This window comes from Ochotona princeps, chromosome 5 (genome assembly GCF_030435755.1).
Source record: "Ochotona princeps isolate mOchPri1 chromosome 5, mOchPri1.hap1, whole genome shotgun sequence".
NCBI lineage: Eukaryota > Metazoa > Chordata > Mammalia > Lagomorpha > Ochotonidae > Ochotona > Ochotona princeps.
Genome location: NC_080836.1, coordinates 85,967,472 through 85,992,386, shown reverse-complemented (window position 1 = coordinate 85,992,386; position 24,915 = coordinate 85,967,472). Strand labels below are relative to the sequence as shown.

General features: G+C 41.5%; 1 protein-coding gene across 4 annotated transcripts in view; it reads left to right on the top strand.

The window, feature by feature from the left end:
* The first annotated feature begins 6,309 nt into the window (after positions 1-6,309).
* ERBB4 (erb-b2 receptor tyrosine kinase 4) overlaps positions 6,310-24,915 on the top strand; it is a 1,037,128-nt gene continuing 1,018,522 nt past the window's right edge. For all 4 annotated transcript variants that reach the window (XM_058664956.1, XM_058664954.1, XM_058664957.1 and 1 more), the window contains exon 1: positions 6,310-7,028. In XM_058664956.1, coding sequence (XP_058520939.1) covers positions 6,947-7,028 — 82 coding nt within the window. In that variant the 5' untranslated portion in view covers positions 6,310-6,946. The remainder of the gene's footprint in view (positions 7,029-24,915) is intronic.

Sequence of the window (24,915 nt, the reverse complement as noted above, 5' to 3'; positions counted from 1 at the left end):
ATACAGACCGGAGAACAAAGTACATGGCTCTTAAATGATTAGTTTAGTTGGCTAGTTGGCAGGCATTCAAGAAAAACTCTAAGAACTCTTTGTGATTGTAGACAGAATAACATCCATTTTGGGGAGTATGGCAAAATGTAATTTCAGACTCTTTTGAGAAATCGATGTATTAACCATAACATGATCAAGCTCTTTATAGAGTTAGGAATGCAGAAAGGAGGCAATAAAAATGTTAAGTAGTTGCCTGAAAAAAAAAAACTAATAAACTTCATCTTGATTCAGATGTCAACCAGGTATAATAATAGTCTAAATACTAACCTGAATAATTAAATTTAATTATAACCATGCAGACAAGGAAAGTCTTTTTCGTTGGAGTTAGAAATTTAGTTTCTGTTTCTGCTAACGAAGTGTACAAAAATCTTTATGGAATGTAAGAACTTGGCTTAAGAAAATAAATGAAGTAGGTTAAAAGAGAAGATTTTTACATGGAACACCGTGCCCACAGGGATGAAATTGTTTTGCAGTGTTAGCTACAAATCAGAATGTTCATAAGAATTTTCATAGATACAGATGCATTGACATAAAGGCAACACCAATTTATCTGTTTAGCTACTACTCCTTGGCACTTACAAAACAAAAACAAAACAGGCTTCATTATGTATGTGGAAGGAAAACAGCAATAAAAACAAGAAAAGTTCTTGAGACATTCATCTTTGTATGTTAAGTTAGCTCAGGTTTCAAGACGTTTCTTTAGTTAATGTATATTCATATTTTTTAAAATATTAGAATTAAAAACTTTATATCTATTTCCTTTTTGTTCAGAGGTACAATTGAGGAGAGAGGGGAGCTGGAAAGAGAGAGAGAAAGAGAGAGAAATGATCTGTTTAGTGGTTTACTCTCCAAATGCTGCCGACAGCTAAGGTTGCACAAGGCCAAAGCTGGGAGCCTGGAACTTCATCTTATTCTTGGAAATGGATGGCATTTTTCACTGCCTTCTTTGCATAAGCAGAAAGGTGTATGGGGAGTAAGAGAGCCAGGATTTGAGCCAGGGATCCTGATATATAATGCAGGGCTTCTAAATGGTGACTTAGGCCAACAGTCCAAACACTAGTTAAAAAGGTTCAAAGGATTTGACTTTATTTATTTAGTCTGGAAACATTGAATGCCACCCAAATATCAGCGAATTGCAGAATTGAGAGGGTTAAAAGTAATGCTTATATTTCAAGTTCTAAGGAAACAGCAAATAGACAAAATCTGTGAACATTATGTCTCATCTGATTGATCATTGTAATTCTGAAACTGCTATTTGCCACATTTTCTCCTTGTTTCAAATAATAGAAAACATATGAAGTTTTGAGTCTTTGTTAGCAGCATAATAGTGAGCTTATATGGTTATTTTCCTAAGCCAGTGCAATGGACTGAATGTGTCCTCCAGAATTCATATATTGCAGCACCAGTTCCTGGATGTGGGGTTTCTTGGGAGGCAATTAGGTCATTAGAGTGGAGACCTCAGAAATGGGATGAGTATCCTTAGATGAACAAATGAATGTTCTTTCTCTCTGTGTCTTTCTTTCAGTCTCCACCCCCTGCAGTATCTCTCTCTCTTTCCATGTGTTATGTTTCCTCCCCACCCTCAAGTGTGAGGAAATTATACCAAGAATTATAACAAGAAAACACCATCCATAAACGAAGTCAGTCTCTCACTAGGAATCAAACTTGTTGCCAAATTGATCCTGTACTTCTCTGCCTCCAGACCTAGAGAAATAGACTTATGTTGCTTAAATCCAGAGTCTGTGGTATTTTTACAGCAGTCAGCCAACTTAAGACAGCAAGTTTAAGATTTGTCTGTGCATGTGGCCCAGATGGCTAGGTTGTATATGGTTGACTGGACAAAAAGAAGAAATGTAAGAAAGAGATAAAATGTATGGCAGTGATGACTTCTGTGTAGTAACTGATAGTAAATCAATATATTTATAAAAGTTTGACCTTGTGGTGTAACCATCTCTTTACAATGAGGAATGGGGCAAAGGTGTGTGAAATGATTTGTGCAAAATCATAAGATAACATGAAAAGAAGTGGATGGGCAAGAGATAAAATGTTTTAAAAGGATCTAAATTTTTCTAGAAAAGGTAGTTGATTATAATAGAACTTCCTTTTCTTGATATTTGTTCCAGATGGCCAGTAATAAAATGGCTTAAGCAACAAATACTAATCTGATCTTTGGGGTACAATTAGGCGCAATCATAAGACTGAAGTGAACTCTGACTCTGGGACAAACTTAGTAATCTAAGTCAACCATGAACTCTGATTTCAGTGTATTCCATCTCCCCACCAGCAGCGTTCTGTCCTCATCATTCCAAGACTCTCCTTGAATTATGTTAGAGTAGAAATCAAGTGATGAAAGGGATGTGTGAAAGCAACACAGTACAAGACTATTTCTGGTTTGGGTTATGGCTTCAATCAAGAAATATCATGAGAGACTGGGAAGGGAAACTGAAAAGTGTAGTCTATAACAGGAAGTAGTCTTCAGTGTGCATAATGACTTCCATGATTTCAGTAAAGTTGGAGAAGTTCTTTGTGCCTTTCATACTGTTCTACTTTCAGGTAACAACAATGAAACTGAGCTATGTCAGGAAAAAGGATGATGTGACCTAGTAAGTCATAGAGCCTGAATACTCTGCAGACCCATCTTGGCTTTTGTTCTTTTGAAATGGCAGCTTCATTCATTCTCATTGCAGCTTGGTGTATGTCTGGGTGTTAGAGCCCAGCATAAGCACATCCAGATTCAGATGGGTTCACGAAACAGCTTGGAGTCTTTCATTGGTTTGTATCTCCTTTACTTAGAATGGTGGCGACAAACGCACAGGCAGCAACCAACTGCCCTGGACAAGGGTGCAGCCACAGGAGCTATCTGCCATTGTGTCTGTGGCAGTGGTTAGACATACACAAAGATGCAGACCAACAGTCATTTGTAGCACACACCCGCCTTAGTCACACAAACGCTCACGTCTATCCACAAGCATCCTTATCTAGCCATGCCCCAGTTGCTTGTATGGGTTTATGAATGACTGCCAGGAGCCAACTGTTGCATACCAGACTTGTGGGCAACTAACCAAGAAAGTGGGCTTGTTGGTTACTATGACCCCCATTACTATAGAGGTATGGAGATGTGAGAGCACAGAGGTAAGGAGACTAAGGCAAAAGTCACGAGAAATTGATAAATATCATCTTCCCAAGTTCATCTCTTCAACATTAGTCATCCACACACAGAAAACGTAGAAATTTTAGATCTCAAAAATTATCTGTGGAAGGTTGAATGCAAACTTTTCTTTCTAAGGTGCAAAAATCCCAGGGGAAAGACTATGGAAGTGACCATATTTTAACAAGTTAATAGTGACCAAAGCATGTAGTTGAAGCATTCATCCCAGAGTCCTGGAGTGGGGGATGTTAAAACAAGGAGACAGATCAAGTTAAAAATACAGAACTGAGGCCCTGGCAGTGTGGCCTAGCAGCTAAGGTCCTCGCCTTGAACGCCCCGGGATCCCATATGGGCACCGGTTCTAATCCTGGCATCTCCACTTCCCATCCAGCTCCCTGCTTGTGGCCTGGGAAAGCAGTTGAGGATGACCCTGCACCCACGTGGGAGACCCGGAAGAGGTTCCAGTTTCCCGGCTTTGGATCGGCACAGCACCAGCCGTTGCGCTCACTTGGGGAGTAAATCATTGGACGGAAGATCTTCCTCTCTGTCTTCTTCCTCTCTGTCTTCTTCCTCTCTGTATATCTGACTGTATATCTGTCAAGTAATATATGAATTTAGCCAGGTCTTTTTTTCAGTTTCAAGCAACAACAATACATTTTAGTTAACTAACAAGATTTATTGTAAAGGACTTGCAAAAGTGACAAAATACACAGATCCATCTCTGCCTCTGAAAGCCAGTTAGCATGTCTTTCCCACCTAAAGTAGAAAATGCTCCCTATTCTGATGTTCCTTTTTGATGGTGACTCAGTTCACATGGGAAGCAAATGAGAGTCAGCACAGAAAGAATTCTTAACTCTGTCCTATGACCTCTGCTTTCTTAGTCCACCAGCTTTGTCCACACAGGGTAACACCCACTTGTCTATACCTCTAGTTCTGATATCTAAATCATATGACCCTGACTGGGTTGGTAGACCAGTCACCATGAAAGGATGCTTCTGTCGAAATTTTAGGGTTAGTTCATTTTAGGGGCTCCTGTTCAGATACCTACCTTTGGCCAGATACCAATAGAACAATAAGCAAATCGTGGGTATGTTGAAAAATTCCATCGGTCGGCACTATGTATTGCTGTCAAGTAATAAGACTAAGTGTTTTCTTAAACCAATGAATATTAATAGAAAATTCCTTTCTCAGGAATTTTTTCTACAAGCTTCAAGTGAGAGCAGTGCCTATAGCAAAGTGTCCATTATCGAAGGTCCATGGAATTGGTCAAGAAGTAAAAGCTGTAGCAGTGTACACAACCAGACAACAACAACAAAAAAAGCAGGCCATTTAAGTTTTTTCCCAATTTAAGCCAAACTCTACAATTTATTTCTTCACTCTTCAGAACATAATTAGAATTCAGAAGTCAGATTAAAAAAAAACTGACTTTTCCCCCCCAAATTATGGAGTTTCCTGTTGGCTTTGGAAGTTTTGTCACTTAAATTGTTATTATTAGGCACACAATGGGCATTTTAAAAGTCTCTGGAGAGGTCCCAGGAGTCATTATAAGGGATTGAAGTAGACTTAAGAAAAGGTGCAAGAAAAGACACAGAAAGAAAGCAAATAGAGAAGGAGCTTGATGACAAATGGGGACAAAGATCGCTCCCAAAGGGCAGTGGGCAGAGACGTGAGCAATCAGTTCCATTCTGGTCCATCAGCATCCTTGGCTGCAGGCGTGATTTCTTCCTGCCCTAGGCTGCTTCTGGGGGAAACAGCAGGCTCAGCTCCTCTGGGCCAGTTATCTGCTATGAGTCTAGGAAAGGAAGGCTTCAGGCTCCGCTCTTCCTATTTGTTCCAGGGAAATTCTTAAGGGACAGGGCTAGACATAAAAGATGTGGGAGAGAAAAGGAAGGTTGCAACTGAGGAGAGCAGATACGGATGCTTTGGTTTAAGTTCCCCTGATACTTTTCATTTATATATTTTCTGTTTCTTGAGAAACAAGAAAAGGCAAAATAAATCATACATAGAATGCCTGTGTAAATAGCACACTGATAACGTACTACTCCCAGGAGTTTCTGGCCCTGCCCTGCGTAGTTTCCGGCTGTAAAAGGCAAGAGTATGCACGTTAGTAGGATCCAATCCCAGGATACACTAATTAGATTCAAAAACTTCTCAGAATCCCAAGGCTGGCAGCGACCTGAGGATTAGGGAAGGTAACTCCCAGGGCTGCATCAAGGGAGTTTGTTTAGCTGCATCTACTAGTAGAATTAAGCCTCATCATTTGAGGTCCATTATGTTCCTACAGGGCCTCCTTAATATTTAGAGCTTGCAATGATGGTTAGCCCTTTAAATTCAAATCCGCAGCTTTGGACTACAAGGTGCATAATCAGAATGAACTCCAAACAAGCATGGGGGGGGGAGGGGGAAGGTCCCTAAGAACATTAAAGTCAAAGGATGTGTCTGTGCAAACGCTGATTCTTCCTTTGGTGCAGTCTTTCTTCTCTCGGAAGCTGGCAATGGTGGGAGGGAAGAGGAAAGTGGAGAACCGGGTAAGTTATCCCCCCAGGACTACCTTGGATGCGGAGGCTACCAGTTACCTTACCCGGTCCTTGAATTACCTTGTAAATGTGGAGCAAGAATGCATAAAGGGGGCAGCTGCTTTCGCCAAAAGCTCCACTGACTTTCCTATCACTAGGTAAAGTTCTGCCTGTGCATTACTCCCAAGAGAGACAGAGAGAACGTTTTCTGGTCAAAACAAACAAACAAACAAACAAATACCCCAAGCAAACCTCTCCGGGGCCATCTGCCTTGGTCCTCTGCTTGGGCGGGAAGGACAGTGTTGAGGTATCTGGATTCAGGTGATCCCTTTAAATCCAGCTTCCCCGCCCCCACACCTCCGGGTTGCCTCTCGCTGACAGGTGTTTTCCCAACTCCGGAGGCTGAGGATTTTGGGGAGTGGCTGAACCAATAAGATCTCCCTTTGGGGGGGAAGGGCGTGGCCAGCTGGGTCAGAGCAGGGGCGGGGCTTGCGCGGCTGAGGCGAGCCTGCCTGGTTGCGTGGAGGGCTGTTTTATTTCCACCCCCTCTGCCCCAGGTTCCCCCTCCCCCCTTTTTTTTATTCCAGAGTCTTATTAATTTCTCCGTGGTGCTGCAGCTGGAGACCGCGGAGCGTTGAAAATGACGCTCGGAGCTTTAATTACCGCAGCCGCTGGACAAGTGTGAGGAAAGCTGACAGGAAAAAGGACGGGATCGGGGGAGAAGCCAGAAGCTCCCCCCGCCCCCCTCTTGCCTCCCGATTTGGACTGGAGGTGCAAGGAAACTGAAAAAGGGAGCCGAACATAGCCCGGCTGGTGGGGGAGAGGCCGGAAACCTACCGCCTCTTTGCAATCAACTTTTTTTGGAAACCTTTTTCCCCCCCTCTTCCTTTTTATTGTTGACCAACCAGGGAAAGAGAGAGAAAGTGAAGAGGGAGCGAGAGCGCGAAGCTCCCACAGGGAAATAGCTGCACAGTCCGCCCGGAGCAGCCCGCACAATTCCTGAGCGCTCCCCCGGGTGCCCCGCGGCGCCCACTCCTCTCCGGTGAGCCCAGCCCTGGGCCTGCGGGCGCGGACTCTGTCGCAAGCGCTGGGAGCCAGTGGACTGCGCGCGCCGCGCCCGCCCCTTCGCGCCCCCATTCGCTCCGGACTGGGGGATAGCCTCCGCTTGCCCGAAAGGGGCTATGCCATTTGGACATGTAATTGTCAGCACGGGACCTGAGACTTGCAAAAAATGAAGCTGGCGACAGGACTGTGGGTCTGGGTGAGCCTTCTCCTGGCGGCGGGGACCGTCCAGCACGGCGCTTCTCAGTCAGGTGGGTCGCGGTCCTTCTGGCGCTCCAGCAGTTGAACCTGCTGCCGCCGGCGTGCTCGGTGTTTCGGTCGCTTTCTTCGCCCACCCCGATACCCGCACGCCCCAGGGCATGGAAGGACGCCCCCCCCACAACCCCCCGGGCTGGGGTCTCTTGTACCGGCTCTTGCTTGCCCTAGTCTCCATCCTAAACTTACCCCTGTACGTGTTTGCGCGGGCGCGCATGTGTTTTATTTATTGTGAAAAATTACTCTGCACCCATAACCCTTTCCATCCTCTCTCCGGAACTCGCCGTCTTTCTTCCTCGCGTGTTTTCCCGGTGCCTAAAGAGGAATCTCTGCTGCTTGTGCCTGTTGTTCGGGACACGGGAGACCCACACCCACAGTCTTTCCGTCTAGGCCCTCAAGGGAATAAGCGGCGGAGAAGCGCGCACCGCCGGAGCCTGGGCAGGTCTGGGGTCCCGGGGCGGTGCCTACTGGGCTGTTCCAGAGCCTGGAGACGGTGGCTTGTGCAGCTGCTAAAGCCAGGCTATGTACCTGTGCATGCTCCCTGCGGCCGCTGCGCTCTCAGTCGCCCAAGCCTTGTGGGGTCAGACACTAATGGAGCCCAGCATGGGCAGCTTGGGGAACGGCTGGCGGATGTGCTTCGGCCCCGGGCCTGAAATTCCGGGCCTTGTCCAACGTCCTGTAGTCCTCGCCTCCATTGACTCAAGGGGTTCTTGCTTGCCTGCCTGTCCTCTTAAAATATAAATAAATAAAGCAGAGAGGCTTGGCATACTTGAGCCAGGAGCCCGGCCTTCCCGTTGGTGGCTGCATTTGGCTCTGGGAAGAGTTCTTCCTGTAGTTCAACTTGCTATTGGCCGGTCTCCCTCCAACTTCTCTGTTTACTGCCCGGCCCGGCTGCGGAGCCTGGCGGTTGCGCGAACTGATTTAACCCGGGGCTGGCGCGGCTGTTGCACTCCGAGTGCGGCCGGCGGTTGTTGGAGAGCTTGAGCCCCAGGTACCTGGAGAGGCAAAGGGCTAATTGACCCCGAGGGGCCGCGCAGGGGGCTGGCGCGCCGCGGCTGGCAGGGCTAATGACAGCAGCACCTGCACGCATAGGGAGCTCAAAGTTTCCAACACTAGGACTTTCCTGAGGATAAACCAGGGACTGGAAAGGAGTGAGGAGAGCCGGTGTCTGACGCGCCCAGGGCAGGGGCGGAGGGCAGCTTTTGGAAAGCCTGGGAGATTTCCGGAGCCATCTGGGGCTGCTGGCGGGAGCGTGGGAGGCAGCTTGAGGAGATAAAGGCGCCGGGAGTGGCGAAGGGGAGAGCTTTAGGCCTCCGACGGTGTCCCCCTGACCTCACCTCACCAAGAGAACAGCGCGAGATAGTTTTCCCGCTCCGCCCCCACCTCCCCCTCCCTGCCGAGTAAATAACAAGTTACAATCTTGGAGCCTTTCAGAATGACCTTCGCCTGGCACATGGGCGCTGTTTGCACCCTTCCAATTACTCCGAAATTCTTCATGCATACCAGGTCCCGCGCTCCAGCCACCTCGGGAATCGCACTGACTTGAGATTCCAAGCGGCCTCTTAGATACATCCCTTTTTATCTCCCTGCCCACTCCCAGTCCCTTCATATTTTCCCTCAATGGGTTGATTATGCACATTGACCCATTCAAAAGCAGTTACGACTGACATGCAGGCTTGGGCGAGAGGAATTTCTGCGAGGCGACCTACTGGGGGTCTGTGTGGTTCAGCCGCTGGAGGACCGCGCTCCTGGTCCGCAGCAATTTGGTATGAACTGTGCGGCTCCGGGTTGAGCTATGCCGAAAAGCCCCTTTCAGAATTTCTGCGAGGAATGTAATCCAAATTAGTTCTGCAGCTGTCCTCTTCCTCGTCTCAGGCTACACCAGCTCTTGCCCTCGTTCTTCTCTCCTTTCCCCGGTCGAATTGTCAGACCCACAAGTGAGCCCATTTAGAGCACCAGGATTAGTGTGCCATTGTTGTTCCGAGTGTGACTCTGTACTTGAAATTCTGGGGGCACAAAGGCGAGCCTCACTTGTTCAGAACACAAAGTGATCCAGATGAAAGGGCCGCACAAAGAGAAGCGCTCGGGTGCATCCCTGGTATAATTGCAACACGCATACTAAGGTGACCCATTGGAAACTGTAAATGCCCCTGGGGACTTCTTTTTTGTTTCTGCTCCGCCGCACCTGGCAGGGAAAGTTCAGCTGGGTTGAATGCTCCGTTATTGTAAAAACAAGTGCCTGTCTGGGTCTGAGTGAGGCTCTGTGTGTTGTGGCCATGCATGTGTGTGGCTGTGTGCTCCCCAGTAAATACGTGTCGTGGGTCTCTTCTCTCGCGGGTAGCAGTCAGTAGCAGTTTGGAAGAGTTTGTTTTGGTCCAAATGAGAAATTAAGTGCGGATAAGTAAACTAAGCTGCCAGAGGGCGACAAGATGTTGAGTGAATTGCTTTTAGATGAAACAAATTAAGGAAACGAGGGAAGACAATCTGCTTCTCGCATTATTAGACACGCTTGGAGTTCAGGGGAAAGTGGCATATTTTGAAATGCTAATTTCTTAAGAAGCAGAAGGAATGCACCTTATTTACTGCTCTATGTGAACAGAATAAAAATATAGGGTGAGGGATTCTGAGGACTAGGTTTTTAAAGTACTTGTTAAAATATTTGTCATGCGAAAAGACCTGTTTTCTTCTTCCACTAAAAAAAAAGCTTTAAAGAAGCGAGTTCTCTAATAATTCTGAAGGACATCTCATTTCCAATGATTAATTTTATTTGGCATGTTATAGGCAGGGAGCCTTTCAATGGCAGTTATACAACTTTACCACCCAAAGGAATAATTGTAGAATTTTCAGCTTTCTTACATAATCGATAATTATCAATACTGTAATTGTTTGGAAATACATATTTTTATCTAGCACTATTGAAGTGACACTCCTACATACCCTAATACTTGTGTGATGAAGACATTCAGTTCCTATCTGTGCTTTACAAATAACTTACCCCTGCCCTTCATTCTATAGGAGCACATACTCTTTCCTACATGTTACAATATAGTGTTATATCTCCACACTTGGCTTTCTTTACATTTGAGAAATATGTTAATAAAACCTGGTGAGATGATGAAAGAATGTTACAGATATTTGCAAGACAGCATCGTGTCCTTCGTTGTGTGTACTGTAAGCACATGAGTGCACTGTTTCCCTTTTTTCTTGTAATTTTGAAATTCTTATGTATGTGGAGTGGGAATTTTTAGATGAAATTTTTTTTCACGTATGATTTGTAAGTAAATTAATAGGCTTGCTACTGAGTCTGTAACTTGAAAATCTCAGTGTTCCGTCCTGATGCAGTGAAGCACTCCGCTTGTGTCAGGATGACTGATTTTTTTTTCTGTAAACCTCACCTACCTTTGTGCATTTTAATTATGCATGCAGAGAAAGCCAAATTTTGTTGAAAATCAAGGCACTTTATATATATTTTTTTCACTTACTCATTGGAAACGTGTTATATTGAAGAAATTACATTAGAATATTTAACAGGGCATGCACTTCACGGAAGATTTATGTATTTTTTATTCTAACCAGAACACAGTAAGTAGTCGTTGGCTAATCTTCAGAGTTTGCACTCATTTAGTGGAAAATTGTATTTCCTCCTGTAAGTGGCTTCAAATATTTAGTATTCATGAGCTCTCATCATTTGGGTTCTGAAATAGAAGTACTATCTGTCATCTGTCTTCACATTCACCCCCGCATTACTGTTGGTCCTCTACGTCTTACTAGTTACTGAGTTTACACATGTGAGTGTATGCTTTCCTTTCCACCATTAAATGTATTCTTCCTCTTGTATGTCTTTCCCAGTAACTTGCCACTCAGCCACTACAGGAGTCCTCTGGGCCAGTTTTCATTCTTTCTTTCTGATAAATCTGATATGGCTGGCTGGGTGGACGATCACAAGCCATTCCATTGCTCAGATTTATTCCTGAAAGGAAATAAAAGGGCATCGATCCAACATCACTAGCACATCTTAAAAGTCCTGACTCCAAGGCCAAATCTTTCCACAGAGAAGTCCCTTCTCTTTCTCGCTTCCTTATTTCCCTTCTTGACCAAGAAGGGAAGGTAGACTACTGCCATTTGAAGAAATGCTTGTTACGCAAAGAATTATGTTGTTTTCTAAGAAAACCTTGAAGCTTCGTAATTTGAGACACCTTGAGTCTCGTGACTATGTAAGGTGTACATTTCTAGACAGTAAATTGAGTTAGGGTGATGCAGTATGAGACCATGTCATTTTGCATTCTGCCAGGCTAGCTATTACGACTCAACATGTATTTGAAAACTAGCAATGTGTTTTGGCTTTATTTTATAGTGTTCTGATACTAGTGAAAATTCTAGTCTGAGGTGAAGCAAAGGATCAAATGATACTCTGTTATACCAAGCTTGTTGGCATTTGCCATGTTCCAGTTCATCCTTTTGAGAGAGATACTGTTGTATGGAGAGGTAAATATTTTCATTGAGTTTAGCTTATACATGTATAAGTCCAGAACTGTGCTACAGAAATTAATTGCCAAACATAATTTGCTGTTATGTTTTACTGTGATCTGTTGAGAATGCTATGTAGGGTAGAATTTAACTATATTATCATCTTTCTCCAGGTTATATCATTTTAGAAATGTTTTATTAACATTTTACCCTCTGGAACCAAATTACACCTTCCATCTATTACTCCCTTTTTGAGGTACCATAAATAAGGGGCTATCTGAGTAAAACCTTGCTTTTCATGATTTCTGGTATAGATACTAATAGTTTATAATGAATAGGATTCCTTTGAAATTCTATTTTTTTTTTAAAAAGGAGTCTAGATTATTATATACTGAAACTGTAGCTCTTGAAGACTTTAACCACTTATTTGTAGTTAGGTGTAACACAGGACACCAAATTTTTACATTCCAAATTTCACTATTCTAGGGACAGTGACTTTAGACCCGTGTCCATAGCTTTGGCTACCTCGCCTCTTGGGAATGGCTTGTCTACCTGCGGCTGTTGGGATGAGGAGGGATGTGGGGAATGCAGTGTCTGTTTCTCCCTAAAATAGCAGTTTTCTGAAAAATAGTCTTCTGTGACACTGAGATAGATTCCAGTAGGAAGCTAATTGTTTTTTGTATATTTTGTTCATATTGCATGCATAATTTAAAATATATGCACTTATGTTAGTAAACATAATGTAAACTTTGTAGCTGGCCAACACTGTGTAATTAGATCAAGAGGTTATAGACTATACAGCATTTGTATTTGATGGCTGTTTCCCCCATATAATATCCTCTAGAATTTTCCTGGCTTCTCTTTAGATTCATGTTACATGTTTATTTCTTGAGCTGTTGGTAATTCTGACATATTCATTAAAATGTCTCGTTTTCTGTTGCCTTTGTGGAACTTCGTGGCCATCCTCTTGCTTGTACATTTGATATATAAATTGGTGCTTTCTGTTTGTACTCAATTATTAAAGCAAAGCAAACTGTCTCACTTTTACAATATAGTTAAAATATGTGAGGATTGGGACCTAATTCTTTAAGAGTTTCCCTGAGCATGTAGTGATTGTTTTATATTTATTTTCATTTTGAATCAGTGATTGTTCTTCAGGCCCATCACTTTGCACAACTCCAGGGGGCAGCAGCCACACAGAATTTAATAGGACTGGCTCATGCCTGAGCTGTGGGTAGCACAGCAGCAGCCCTGCTGTTGTGTGATGCTGGAGAATGAAAACACTAAAATCAAAGTTAAGGATTTTGGTTCTTGTACAATGATTTGCTTTGTCATCTTGGGTTAGATTCCTTGTCTTGTCTCAATTTTTGCACCTGAATGAGTGTAGCTAAGTGTGATATTTTAGCTATTAATATCATGGATATTTTCAATAGGTCAGCTAGAAGGAAAAGGGAAGGTTAGGCTTTGTAGAAAAAAAATGCGTTTGTTTTAAAGCAGTCTGCATTTATATGTGTACTTCCGGTTTTTCAAGTGAATTCATATATGTAGCCCTAATCTGTAAACATGTTAGAGGCAAAAGAAAAGGACTTCTTTTGTTGCAGCTGCCTTGAGCAGCCAGCTTTGTGACATCAAATATGACCCTTTCCTTACTGTTCCCCTCTGTTCTTCTGGGCTGGCTTCACAGAAACCTAGCACTGTTTGGAAAACGTGGATATAGTCCAGTCATCTCAAAGTTGAGTGACACAAGGTGATGGTATTTTCTATAACATAGAAACTACTTGAAGATTTAAAGACACTAAAGCAGAAAGAACACATTTATTAAAGTTCTGTTGTTTCAAAAGAACTGAACTGAAATGGAGTGGAATCGTGGTCCTTGTTGTTGTATTGTATAGCCGTTTTCAAGACAATGTCCGTGAGAGTGTCACCGTCATCTTTAGTTTATATTTAGGAGGTGTTCATTGATTATGACTTCTGGCATATGAAGATTAAAGAACTGGAGCAACTTCGTTAAGACAAAAAGATCTGATTCAGCCTAACCTGAACGTCCAAGTTTGATTCTAAAAGTCACATAAGGAGCAGCCCCAGTGATATCTACATGTCATGGCAATTTTATGGGTTTATACCAGGAATTTTATAAAGATGGCCAATTAGTAGAAAATGGTTGCTTCTCCACTCTGAAATAAGTCACATGCGTACTTAAAAAATGCATCATTAAAATGAAACACCGAATTTCTCATCACCATTAGTTGGTAGGGTCCCACAAAACTGACATTATCAGACTTGTCCAGGTACACTAATTGATCCACTTAAAGAAACAATTGCCACTGTCTGTGGTGAGCCCTCTGTTTCTTAGGCCCTGACATAGTTGTGTTTTTAAAAATACGTAAGTGAAGCTGCAATGGCTAAGGCGTTACACAGGAATTTCCATGGCAGATTTCCTTTGCTGTCGTGGGCTTCTGCAGAATGTTTCCCTGGGCCTTCATGAGACTGTTTGTTGTTGATAAAACCTTAGCTTTGGTCGTGGATGACTTCTCGTCAAGGCCCTGAGCTTTTCCTTGGGCTTGCTCAGCACTGGCATGGGCCCTCGTGAGAAAAGGGAGATCTCAACTACATTTAGGCAGGAAGAATCGTTTCCTGTTAATAATTGGAGATTCCATAAAAAGATTAACAGAGATACCATGGGCCTTCCTGTACAACATTAAAACTGTGCATGAAGGTGTAGCTCAAGATCGTTTCTCTTTATCAGATGATTTCCAATATTGTGAAAATTCCCAAAGCATGCCAGACACCAATGAGGATGTGTAAGGCTCAGTTTCTGAATCTGTGGAGTTCATCTGAATTGAGGCTCTGTGAATATTTTTATTTGTTTCATCTGAAATGGAAGTGATTAGAGAAGAAAATGAATGATACGAGTTTGTTCATTTCCCATAAAGATCAGACTTGTAAGCAATTGGTTTCACGCGATAGTTTTTACTACTGTTGTAACGTTATGTCTAGTCTGATGTACATCTGGTCCAGGCGAATATGGAACTGTTAAGCCTTTTAGCTCATGAGCAGGATCATAGATCTGCTTTCAAAAAATACATCTGCTGGTCTTTTCTCTTCTGCCAAGAGTGTCTCTTGGCTGGTTAGGAAGAAAAGAAAATAGCAACAGATTCTCCAGGTTCTATATTAGTAGCTAGTCTGGCTGCAGCTTGAGCAGTTAAGTTATGCAGTCCTGGACTGTGGGACGTGTCCCTGTCACTGGCCGGGGTACACCTAATAGAGGTCACAGATGACAATAACTGCTTTGCTTTAGGCAAATTATCATTTCTCTGCCATCTCTCTTTGTCTTTATTTGCTGTTCCGCCCAGTAGACTCAAAGAATACTAGACTATGAGTTTCTTTCTATTGGGACATATGGAAATCAAATACAAATAAAATAAAAAATAGAATAATATTTCATTTAGACACATGCTTTTACTTTGAAGAATCCCTAGTCATTTTGTCTGGAGCTAGAGCAACTAAAGTTTCTGTAAAAGAAAACTGACAACATGGCTTGTTAAAATTTATTCCCTAAGGATTTTTATAAAAGTATTCAGTCCTTAACAGCTTTAGAACAGGTCTATAGCAAGATCCTCTTTACTGGTCTTCTTTTTCTACATCTTCATATCTCCAAAATCTCCTTCCTGTCATCATTGGGTGACCTTTTGATTGTAATACTTTTATTATCTTAGTTTTCATTCTGAAACCCTCATTGATCCCCATTCCAAAATTTAAAGCCAGCTAAAATACTCTTCAATTTTCCTCTTAATCTCGTGCTGGGGTCTCTTACGATGTATTCTAAGAACGAGGCTGACCTGGTCAGTGTTCCATGACTTTGCCTGTTGATTGTCTTTACTTTTGTTGGTTCCTTTTCCTGGAATTCATGGCCCTTTTGGTGCCTCTGAATCTGTACACCTCTTCATGGTGTCTTCTTCACTGACTACCCCAACTCACCATTCTTATCAATATAATTATTCAATCTTAACTCTCTTATAGTTTTATTATCTTTTTAAAGTATGGACTTAAAAAAAATATTCCTGCGTAGACTTGTGTGATGTTACATACACTGTAGTAAGTATTTAAAAATATTTTTAATAGCATACATTTGCTGGAATAATTTTAAGCTCATTCATGGATGGCTATTATTTGTAATTAAACCATATAGTGCACACAGTAAGCTGTTGTAAAAACATAATTACAGAATTCTTAATAATAGATATTAGGCATGTTTACCCTGGGAATTTCTTTGGTTGCTTTCTTGAGCTTCCTAGGGTATTTCTTTAAATGGAGTGGTTCCAATGCTTGTGTCATTTGTCCCTGAGCCCATTTTTAGTCTGCTCAGACTATGCTACAAAGCATTTCTATTAATTTTATTTTTGGCAAGTTGAATATTTGTGAATACCAGTCTTAAACATGTAACTATTTTACAGCCCACTATTTTATTGCTGTTTGTTACCTCCCATCTTAAATGTTTGAAGTAGGAAGTGTTGGCTGGCATACCAGTGTATTTCATGATCAAGTTAGGAATCTCAAGATGTAACTTTTCCTTTGTTTTATTAAAGCAGGATAGGTAAAACTAGTAGAAAACATTATAAAATGTTTCTAAATAATTCTGCAAACACTCTTGAGGAATATTTGCTCTCTGAGAAATGCAAACATGTACTTTGCAAGACAAGGATTCCAGACAGAATCTGGCATATTTTGTTCCTAGGTATTTGTGATAACATCTCTTTGTTTAATCAGAGCGTTGAAGCAGACACATATGCTTACCACTTTGAAAGGATGATGTGAGGAAGACATTTGTTGTATAATTGTACTAAGAGGTGGTGGAGATTCTCTTAGCAGCAATCTTAGATGATTCACTCTAAATTTTGAAAAGTGGTGAAATAGTAGTATGTATAGGGTCAGATGCTACTAGAGCAAATGTTCCTATACACAGTTTTTCTCTTGTTATAAAATCTTAAGAAAATCTCAACCTTTCTAGGCCACTAGGGTGCACTAATTGTGAATTAATTTATGATTGCTTGAAGGAGCTAATATAACTTTCAAAATTAAATGTAATCTATTAATGAGAGATTTGGGCATAGAGACATTAGCACGTCTGTCTAAAAATTTGTTTTAGAATTTCCCTGATTTTTTTTTTCCTTTAAATCTGTGAGAAGGGATTTGGGGTCAGAGAATTCTGTTCCTATATTGCAGATGATGAAATTGAACTAGTGAGTAGTCTGGAAGGGCGGAGCCTGACTGATCCTTTCGTGTGGTAGGTACAGGTGCCTGTCTGTCTTGTCCTGAGAGCCAGGGGGCTCTGCCTGCTGCTTCTCAACCTTCTGCCTGCCATCCTCAGAGGATGGACGATGGGCATGCCTCTTAAAGACGTGCCTTTCAACCTGGCCACTAGGTGAGAAAAGGAAGCTTCGCATGCCAGAACTCTCTGTCTTCAGGTCAGCAGCTCTTTCTGCTCTGAGGAAGTTTGTCAGAAACATCTTTAAAGGGAGCAGTTCTGCGTTAGGCTACCCTAGATATACCCCCCTTCATTGTATTCTCTCAATTTCTTCCTTTATATTGTGTATGCTCAGGAAACTGTCCCATGATGCTTATCTCCCCGAGAATGCATGGAAGCGGGAATAGATGCAATATTTTCCATTCTGCATTTATACAAATCGAGGAATCTTTTTTGAAAGCAATGTGGAAATAGAATTGCAAATTATAGACAGGGCTTTGGAAAGCAACAATGCAGTAGAGTCGCTCTGAAGCAAAGGCTGTTTGAAAAACTTTATGGTAAATCTTTCTGTTTGAAAGTATTTCAAGAAGTCATATTAGTCCTCCTCTAACTGTAAATTCAGTGTGTCATTATATAATTCTTTTTTTCCTGTTGCATGGAGTGAGCTCCCATTATGAATGTAGCAGGATGCATTGCCTTGAGAAGCAAAGTGTTAAGTGGCATAAAATTACACTCTAAAGCACCTCAGTATATCTTTGATGGAAATAATGCGCTGTATAGAGACGACGTTCAGAATATTTTCTCTCTAGATAGGAGTATGACTAATCTAGGAATACATCTACTTTCTTGACATACTTTTAAATGGGTCCTGTAATAGTGTCTCCTACACAATTCTGTAGTTTATTACAGTTAGATGTAATTTAAAGGACCCTTCCCAGGCTTGGTTATTGGAAACCTACCTCTTGAAAGAAAGCTCATTGGCTTTTCAGTCTTTTGTTACTATGCTAGATAAATGTCTATCTTCGACTTTACCCTGAGGCCCAGTTAAATGTGACCATTTGAATTACAATAGAATTTAGGAGTAGAAGTAACTGGGACAACACATCTAAATTAAAAATAGTAGTCTGAGAACACAGATCTTTGGTGATATTTTTAAGTAATATATGAACATATTTAAGAAATAATAAAATGACTAGTGTTGCAAATTTTACACTATTGTGTAAAAGTAGCAGCTAAAATGTTAATGTTTCCCAGTTGTTAGCTTCAAACTGAGCAGCCCATCGTCCCTGGTGATGAATCAGAACTTCTGAAAACATGCTTGGAAATAATGGAAATAGAAGTGATTGGTATTCAGATATAATTCTTTAATCACTTTTTTCTTTTCTTGAGTATAGGATGAAAACTGAAAGCATAAAAAGCTTCAGGATAAATTCAGACAGACAAAACATTTTATGTCACTATTAGTGAAAGGGGCATTCATTATTTTTCTATGAGCTTACTCCATTGCTTGTGGCCAGAACCAGCACACCATGAGCCAAGGAAAGAGATAAGACAGACAGAATAGCATGCAGCTAATTTTGTTTAGCAAATTTAGATCTAAAACATGCTATTTCATGCCTACAAACTGATTCAACCACTTTCTGAAAGTTACTGATGAAGTTTATCTCCCACAGTTTAACAGTTTTCACTCAATATTTATAGACTACATAAAAATAAATTTCTGTAAGTACCATATTTCTCAGTGGCAGCATGAGCACTGTGAAAGTAGATTTATTAATGAGAAAAAAGGAAAAACAAAAACATATCAATTGTTCCAGGTCTGTAGGAAATAAAGTATGTCAAAATATACAAATCATCTTTTTTTTTTCAAGGACACATAGAGCAGACTTTTGGTATTCAAGGATTTTCAGTACTACAGAGTGAATCAGAAATCCCATTATTTTATGATAATTTTGTGATTTGAATCAGGTATATGTAGACTCATCTTCTGGAACAGGTCATTCATCTGCCATATGAGCCAACAAGGCAGGATACACTGTAATAACCAATAAGTGGCTTAAAACCCCACCAAAAAAAAAAAAAGCAAAATAAAGTGAATAAAACCCCAAATTTTGGTCTCTGAAGAAGGGCTGTCATTTTAAATAATGAATTTTGTAAAATTCAAGAATCTAATGATGTTTTCCTTTCTCCATCCCTCTTTCCTATATTTCTCCTCTCCTTTCCTCCCCCCACTTCTCTTGGTTCTCTTCCCAACTCCTTCCGTCCATCTAATTGCTGACACCACATGCAATTTTTAAATTTGAGTATTTCTTTGATTTTATTCTCCATCAAGATCAGCAGTATTTGCCAGTAATACTTCCTGCTCAAATATATGAAAAAAAAAATACCTCACAGTTTATTTTTTTCTTTCGGCTATGAATGTGGAGACTTACTTTTTCCAGAATCTCGTAAATCTTTATATGGGCTATCCTACTGACACGTTTCTTGTGATTTTATTGATTGTTAAAATACCAATGTAAATGCCTACCTGATTGGATTTTCTGTGTCCTTTCCTTGTGACTGCTTCCTAAGACTACGAGAAAGAGTTAACACTTGGTAGAATAATGAACCTCAGATATCCTCTCTGGCATATACTGTGATTCAGTCTGAGGTACCTGTGCTATTTTAGCCAGTAAATATTTTCAAAACTACTCTTACATGGAATAAAAATTTACCATAAGTCTTTAAAAGAATGGAAATGTAAGGGTGCTTTAAAAAGTTCGTGGAAATTATAATATACATTTACTTTGACACAGAAATTGAAATTCATTTAGTTTTTTCATGATCACATTTTTCATCAAGTGTTTTTGTAAAAGTTGCTAGTTCATTCCTCAGATGCCTGAGTTGGGAGCCAGGAACTCAGTCCAATTCTTCCATGTGGGTAGCAGGGTCCCAGGTGCCTGACTCAATAGCTCTTTCTGCAGAGATGTAGTTGGAATTGCAAGTGGAGCCAGGGTTCACACTCAGGCACTGGAAGATGGGATTTAGGTGCCCAGGTGCTATCTTAACGGGTTTGCCTATCACCTTCCCTTCTGTGGAATTTTTAAAGACTTCTCATAGTTCTGAATGTAAAAAGATTTCTTTTTAAAAAGAAAATGTTTATTATTTTGATTGGAAGGGCAGACCACAGAGAGGGAGAGAGAGAGAAAGATCTTCTATCCACTGATCCCCTCCTCAAATGAGTGCAGTGGTCGGAACTGAGAGGATCCGAAAGCAGGAAGCAGGGACCTCCTCCAGACCTCCCAAGTGGGTGCAGGGTTCCAAAGCTGTGGGCCGTCCTCCACTGCTCTCCCAGGCCACAGGCAGTGAGTTGGGTGGGAAGTGGAACAGTTGGAACAAGGAACAGCTCCCCCATGGGACCCTGGCACTTGAAGGGGAAGGATTAAGCTAATTGAGCCAGTGTGCTGGGCCCTCAAAATATTTCTGTACCAGATTATTTTAATTATTTTTAATAGCTTTAAAAGCCCTGCATTTATTTATTTGTTTGAAAGGAAAAGATAAAAAGAGATTTCCTGTCCATTGGGTCTCCCATCTGGTTTGCAGGGACCCAACTGCCTGAGTTGTTGATGTCACCTGCATGGTGGGGTGGGTAGTAGCAGGAAGCAGGAAGGCAGCGCCAGGGTGGAACTTGAATCCGGGCATCCCAGGCGGTTTTGTTAACTGTATAGCATCGAGTGCCTGCCACTCCATGAAACCTTTTGAAACACCCTCGAGTGGATAGTGTCCTAATAATTTTACCACAAGGAAATAGCAGCTGATTTGAGCAATGCATATTTGTAACTTAGATATTTTATGGCGTAGATGCTTCTTCTAGGTGGCTTGGAGTTAAAAGAGAAATTCAGCATGATTGGCAGGATGTCATTAGATCATAAATTGGATTAGACTGGGGAAAATCACATGAGTGAGGCAAGCAGAAGGACCAAAATAAGGAAGAAAAGTTATCTGGGGAGTGAGCATGGATGCTGATGGGCCATTTGTGTCTATAATTTGAGCTGCTTAATAATCAACACTTTAATTTATTGAAGGTCATCATCTATATGATATTAACTCTATAGACACACTTATAATGATGATCCAAATCAATAGTTTTCTGAGGAAGTTTTAGCTGTCACAATTGAGTGTATGGAATTCCAAATTATCCATTGAGGGTACCATGCTTACTCAACATTTATTTTGAATAAGCCTAAGGGAAAAATCAAATTTAAAGCATTCTCAAAAATTAAAATATATTGTGATAGAAATGATACATATCACCGGAACTGTGATACTTTTAGTAACTTAAACGTGGACATGTTTTTAAGGATTTTGTATCCCAGCAGAATATGACATACAATTGCATTTGAAGAATGATTGCAAGAAATGAGATGGCAGGCATGCGCTGGAAGGGCCTTGGGAAGGGGACATGGTAACTATCCTCAGTAGCTGGAGGGCTGTTACATATAAGAGGGATTAGCACTGTTCTGTGTAGCCTTGGAGAACAGAAACATTAACAGCTGTTTGAAATTGTAAGGCATCAGCTGTCAGTTGGACACCAGCAAGGAGTTTCTCCTAGTTAGAGCTTCCCGGAATTGGAACGGTCTGTCCTGAGAGGCAGTGAGCTCCTTCATGTGTGCGAATGGAAGCTCTGATCTGACCTACTCTGACAATAAGGACCAACTGAAGCAGCTGAAGAACAACTGGTCAGCAGTGCTGGGGATGAGGATCGGATTCTGTGACCTTGAGTCAGTCACAGACATACCATGTCGAAATAGCCCATGTCCGCCTCTGAAAGGTAGAGAAGACGAAAGATGGATTCCTTGTCACTATGACTGCAGTGCTCATCTGGCTGAACTTTAGATTCACTTGTGGATGGTTAGATTTATGGAAGATTCTCAATATTCTTTTATAGAAAATATTTTGTTCTGATCTTTTCCAGCCTTTCTGTTAGATTTCTGATTGCATGTACTCTATCACCAATTAAGCATTTTCAATTAAAAAACCCTGATATAGTATCAAAGCCTCAAAATTTAACGCATCCGCGTGCAAACACACACACACACACACACACACACACACTCACACATACTTTGTTGTGCTCCAGGGTTTATGCCAGTAAGTATTTATAAGGCTGATTCTAACTAAACCACAGGGAGACATTTACAAGAATATGGGGACATAGTTAGGCACAGCATGATGTTAGAAAACTGAACCTGCAATTGTGGTTGGAGGGTAAAGTGTTGAAAAATAGCAGCAAAAGGGAAGTACTTTCCTAAACACACTGAAAATCAAAAGGAGAAAAAGGTGCTAATGGTACCTAGACATGCTTCACCTGTTACAAGTAAAACAGCCCTTCATGTGTCCGTTTTAGACATGCTTTACTTTGCTATTTGAGTTTCTAGCTATACGTTAGAAATGTTTATTAATCTTCATTTTTCAAAAATGTTTTATTTTATTTTGTATTGCAAAATCAGATATGCAGAGAGGAGGAGAGACAGAGAGGAAGATCTTCCACCCATTGATTCACTCCCCAAGCGGCTGTTGCAGCCGAAGCTGAGCTGCTCCGAAGCCAGGAACCCAGAGCCTTTTCTGGGTCTCCAACACGGGTGCAGGGTCTGAAGGCTTTGGGCCATCCTTGACTGTTTTCCCAGCCACAAGCAGGGATCTGAATGGGAAGCAGAAACACCAGGATGCAAACCAGCACCAGTGTGGGATCCTGGTGCATGCAAGGCGAGGACTTTAGCCCCTAGGATACCCAACACCCTCAACAGCCGGGTCTAATTCATTCCAGTGCTGGTAAACTGCAACTCAGTCAGGGTCTCCCACGTGTGTGACAGGAAGCCAACGACTCAAGCCATCTGCTGTCTCTCAGGGCGAGCAGTGCTGGGAAGCTGGGATCAGAATTGAGCAGTAATTCAGCCCAGGTTCTCTGATATGCAATATGAACATCAGCAGCACCATCTCAATCATGGCAGCAATTGCTTGGCCTCTACCACTTTTGTTTAAAGATGTTTGTTTATTTGTATTTATTTGAGAGAGAGAGAAAACTCCCATGTGATTGTTCACTCTTTAAATTCCTATAGTGGCCGGGGCTTGGCTCAGGCAGAATTGAACATGGGAACTCAACCCAGCTTTCCCACATTAGTTAGTGTGTCCAACTCTAGCTATCTTAACATTTTACATGCTTCTTTTTTAGCTGGGTCTAGACCAGGCTTGGGTCAGGAGCCGAGGGCTCCAGTTAGGTCTCTCACATAACTAGCAGGGACCCAAGCACATGAGCCAGTATGTGGTACCTTCCAGGGTACGGATTGGCAGGCAGTAGGAAATACAGGCGGAGTATCTAGGACTTGAACCAGGCACTCATTTCTGGCATGCTGGCGTCCCAAGGAGTAATTTAATTACTGTGCCAGAGCCCACCCCACTTTTCATAATTTTTAAACAAGATGCATTTTATTTGAAAGGGAGAGTTACAGGGAGAGGGTACCATCTGCTGGTACCTCCCCAGATGGCTCCAAATGCTGGGGATGGGGGCTATGCCTGTCACGAGCCAGCGACCGGAGATTCCTTTGGGTCTTCCATCCACGTGAGTTCAGAGACCAAGCCCTCTGAGCCATCTTCTGTGTTTTCTGAAGTGCACTAGCAGGGAGCTGGATTGCATGTGAAACAACCAGGGCTCAAACCAACCCCCAGATGGGATGCCAGTGCACGACCCCCTGTTTTTCACATTGCATTTTCACATTGTAATGGGCTTGTCTTCAGTGGTATAAACTTTTCTATAAAGCACAAGTTAAGTCTTCATTGATTAAAAAAATCAATAAGTCATAATATCTAATATTTGTTGAAGTCTTGCTATTATCAGTAAGTGGCTAAAGTAACTCTACTTTGTTGTGCTCCATAGAATAGATGTGCTGCGATCATTTCACAGACAAGGAACTAGAGATTACATAACTTGTCAAGTGGCACAACCTGTGCGGGTGAAGAATCAGTGATTCTATTAATACACGTGGTACAACTCTCAATGTTTATTATTTATAAGATAAAGCCTCTAAGAAGTATGCTGTTAACATAGGTGAGCTTTTAAAAACTCTTTTCCACCATTAGCAAATATGTGATTCTCATAATAACATAAAACTTGATATGTTTATGAATATGCCAAATATGGAATGGGATCAAGCATATTAATAATAAGTGCCAGTCTTTTTTCATGCTATGGCTTCAGTAAATCACTCACATTTCAAAAGAGTTATTACTTGGCTTTTGAAAGAATTGATAATGATACTGGATGGAGTAAAGTGTAGGTAAAATAAAGAGACTTCGGGCTTGAGTCCCTAGCTATGTGTGTCTATGAATTAGTTAATCTGTTTTTAAAATGAGCTTTAATTAACGTGTTTGAAAGGAGAGAAAGATTTCCCACCCAGTTGTTCTCTCTCCACCTGTTTGTAACAGAAGGAGCAGAACCAGGTTGAATCCAGCACTGGGAGCTAGTCCAGGTCCCACAGAAGGAGGAGAGGGTCCTGACTAGTGCATCACCTGCTGTGTCCCAGGATGCATACTGTCAGGAAACTGGACTCTGCTGAGCAGGTTCTTAAGCCCCAGGACTCTGATATTTAATGGGGTCTCCCAGGCAGTGTCTTAGTCAATACGCCAGTCACAAGCCCTTTAGTAATCATTTTAGGCTTCCATTTTGTCATTTAGAATAGGAATGTAAAGCTAGCATAAATTCCTCAGTGTTGGGTATTACATGAGATAATCTGTATCAAGTAGTATAAGGGATTGCTCAATGAGTATTAATATATGTTCTATAGTAGTAGCATGGTAATTAAGCTTAAAGCCAAAAATTAAAACTAAGTATAATAAATGTTAAGTTACAGAATTTTGAGTATAAGCAGACCATAACTTTCCCTTGATCAAAATTTGAACTTGAGCTGTGTGTTTTGCATTTCTGAATACCTGATATGATGAAAATTTGCAGAATAATTGTATAGGTGGACTGGAATGAGCACTGTAGACAGACTAGCAGAATTTGACTCTCCCTGAGGGGCAGTTTTCTCAAATCTTTTTTCCTTCATATTCTGTTTTTATAGTTTTGGTATTAAAAAAGCTTAGAGAGACAGTTTGGTGCTAAAGATTTATGTTTACTTGGCAAACTTCTTTCC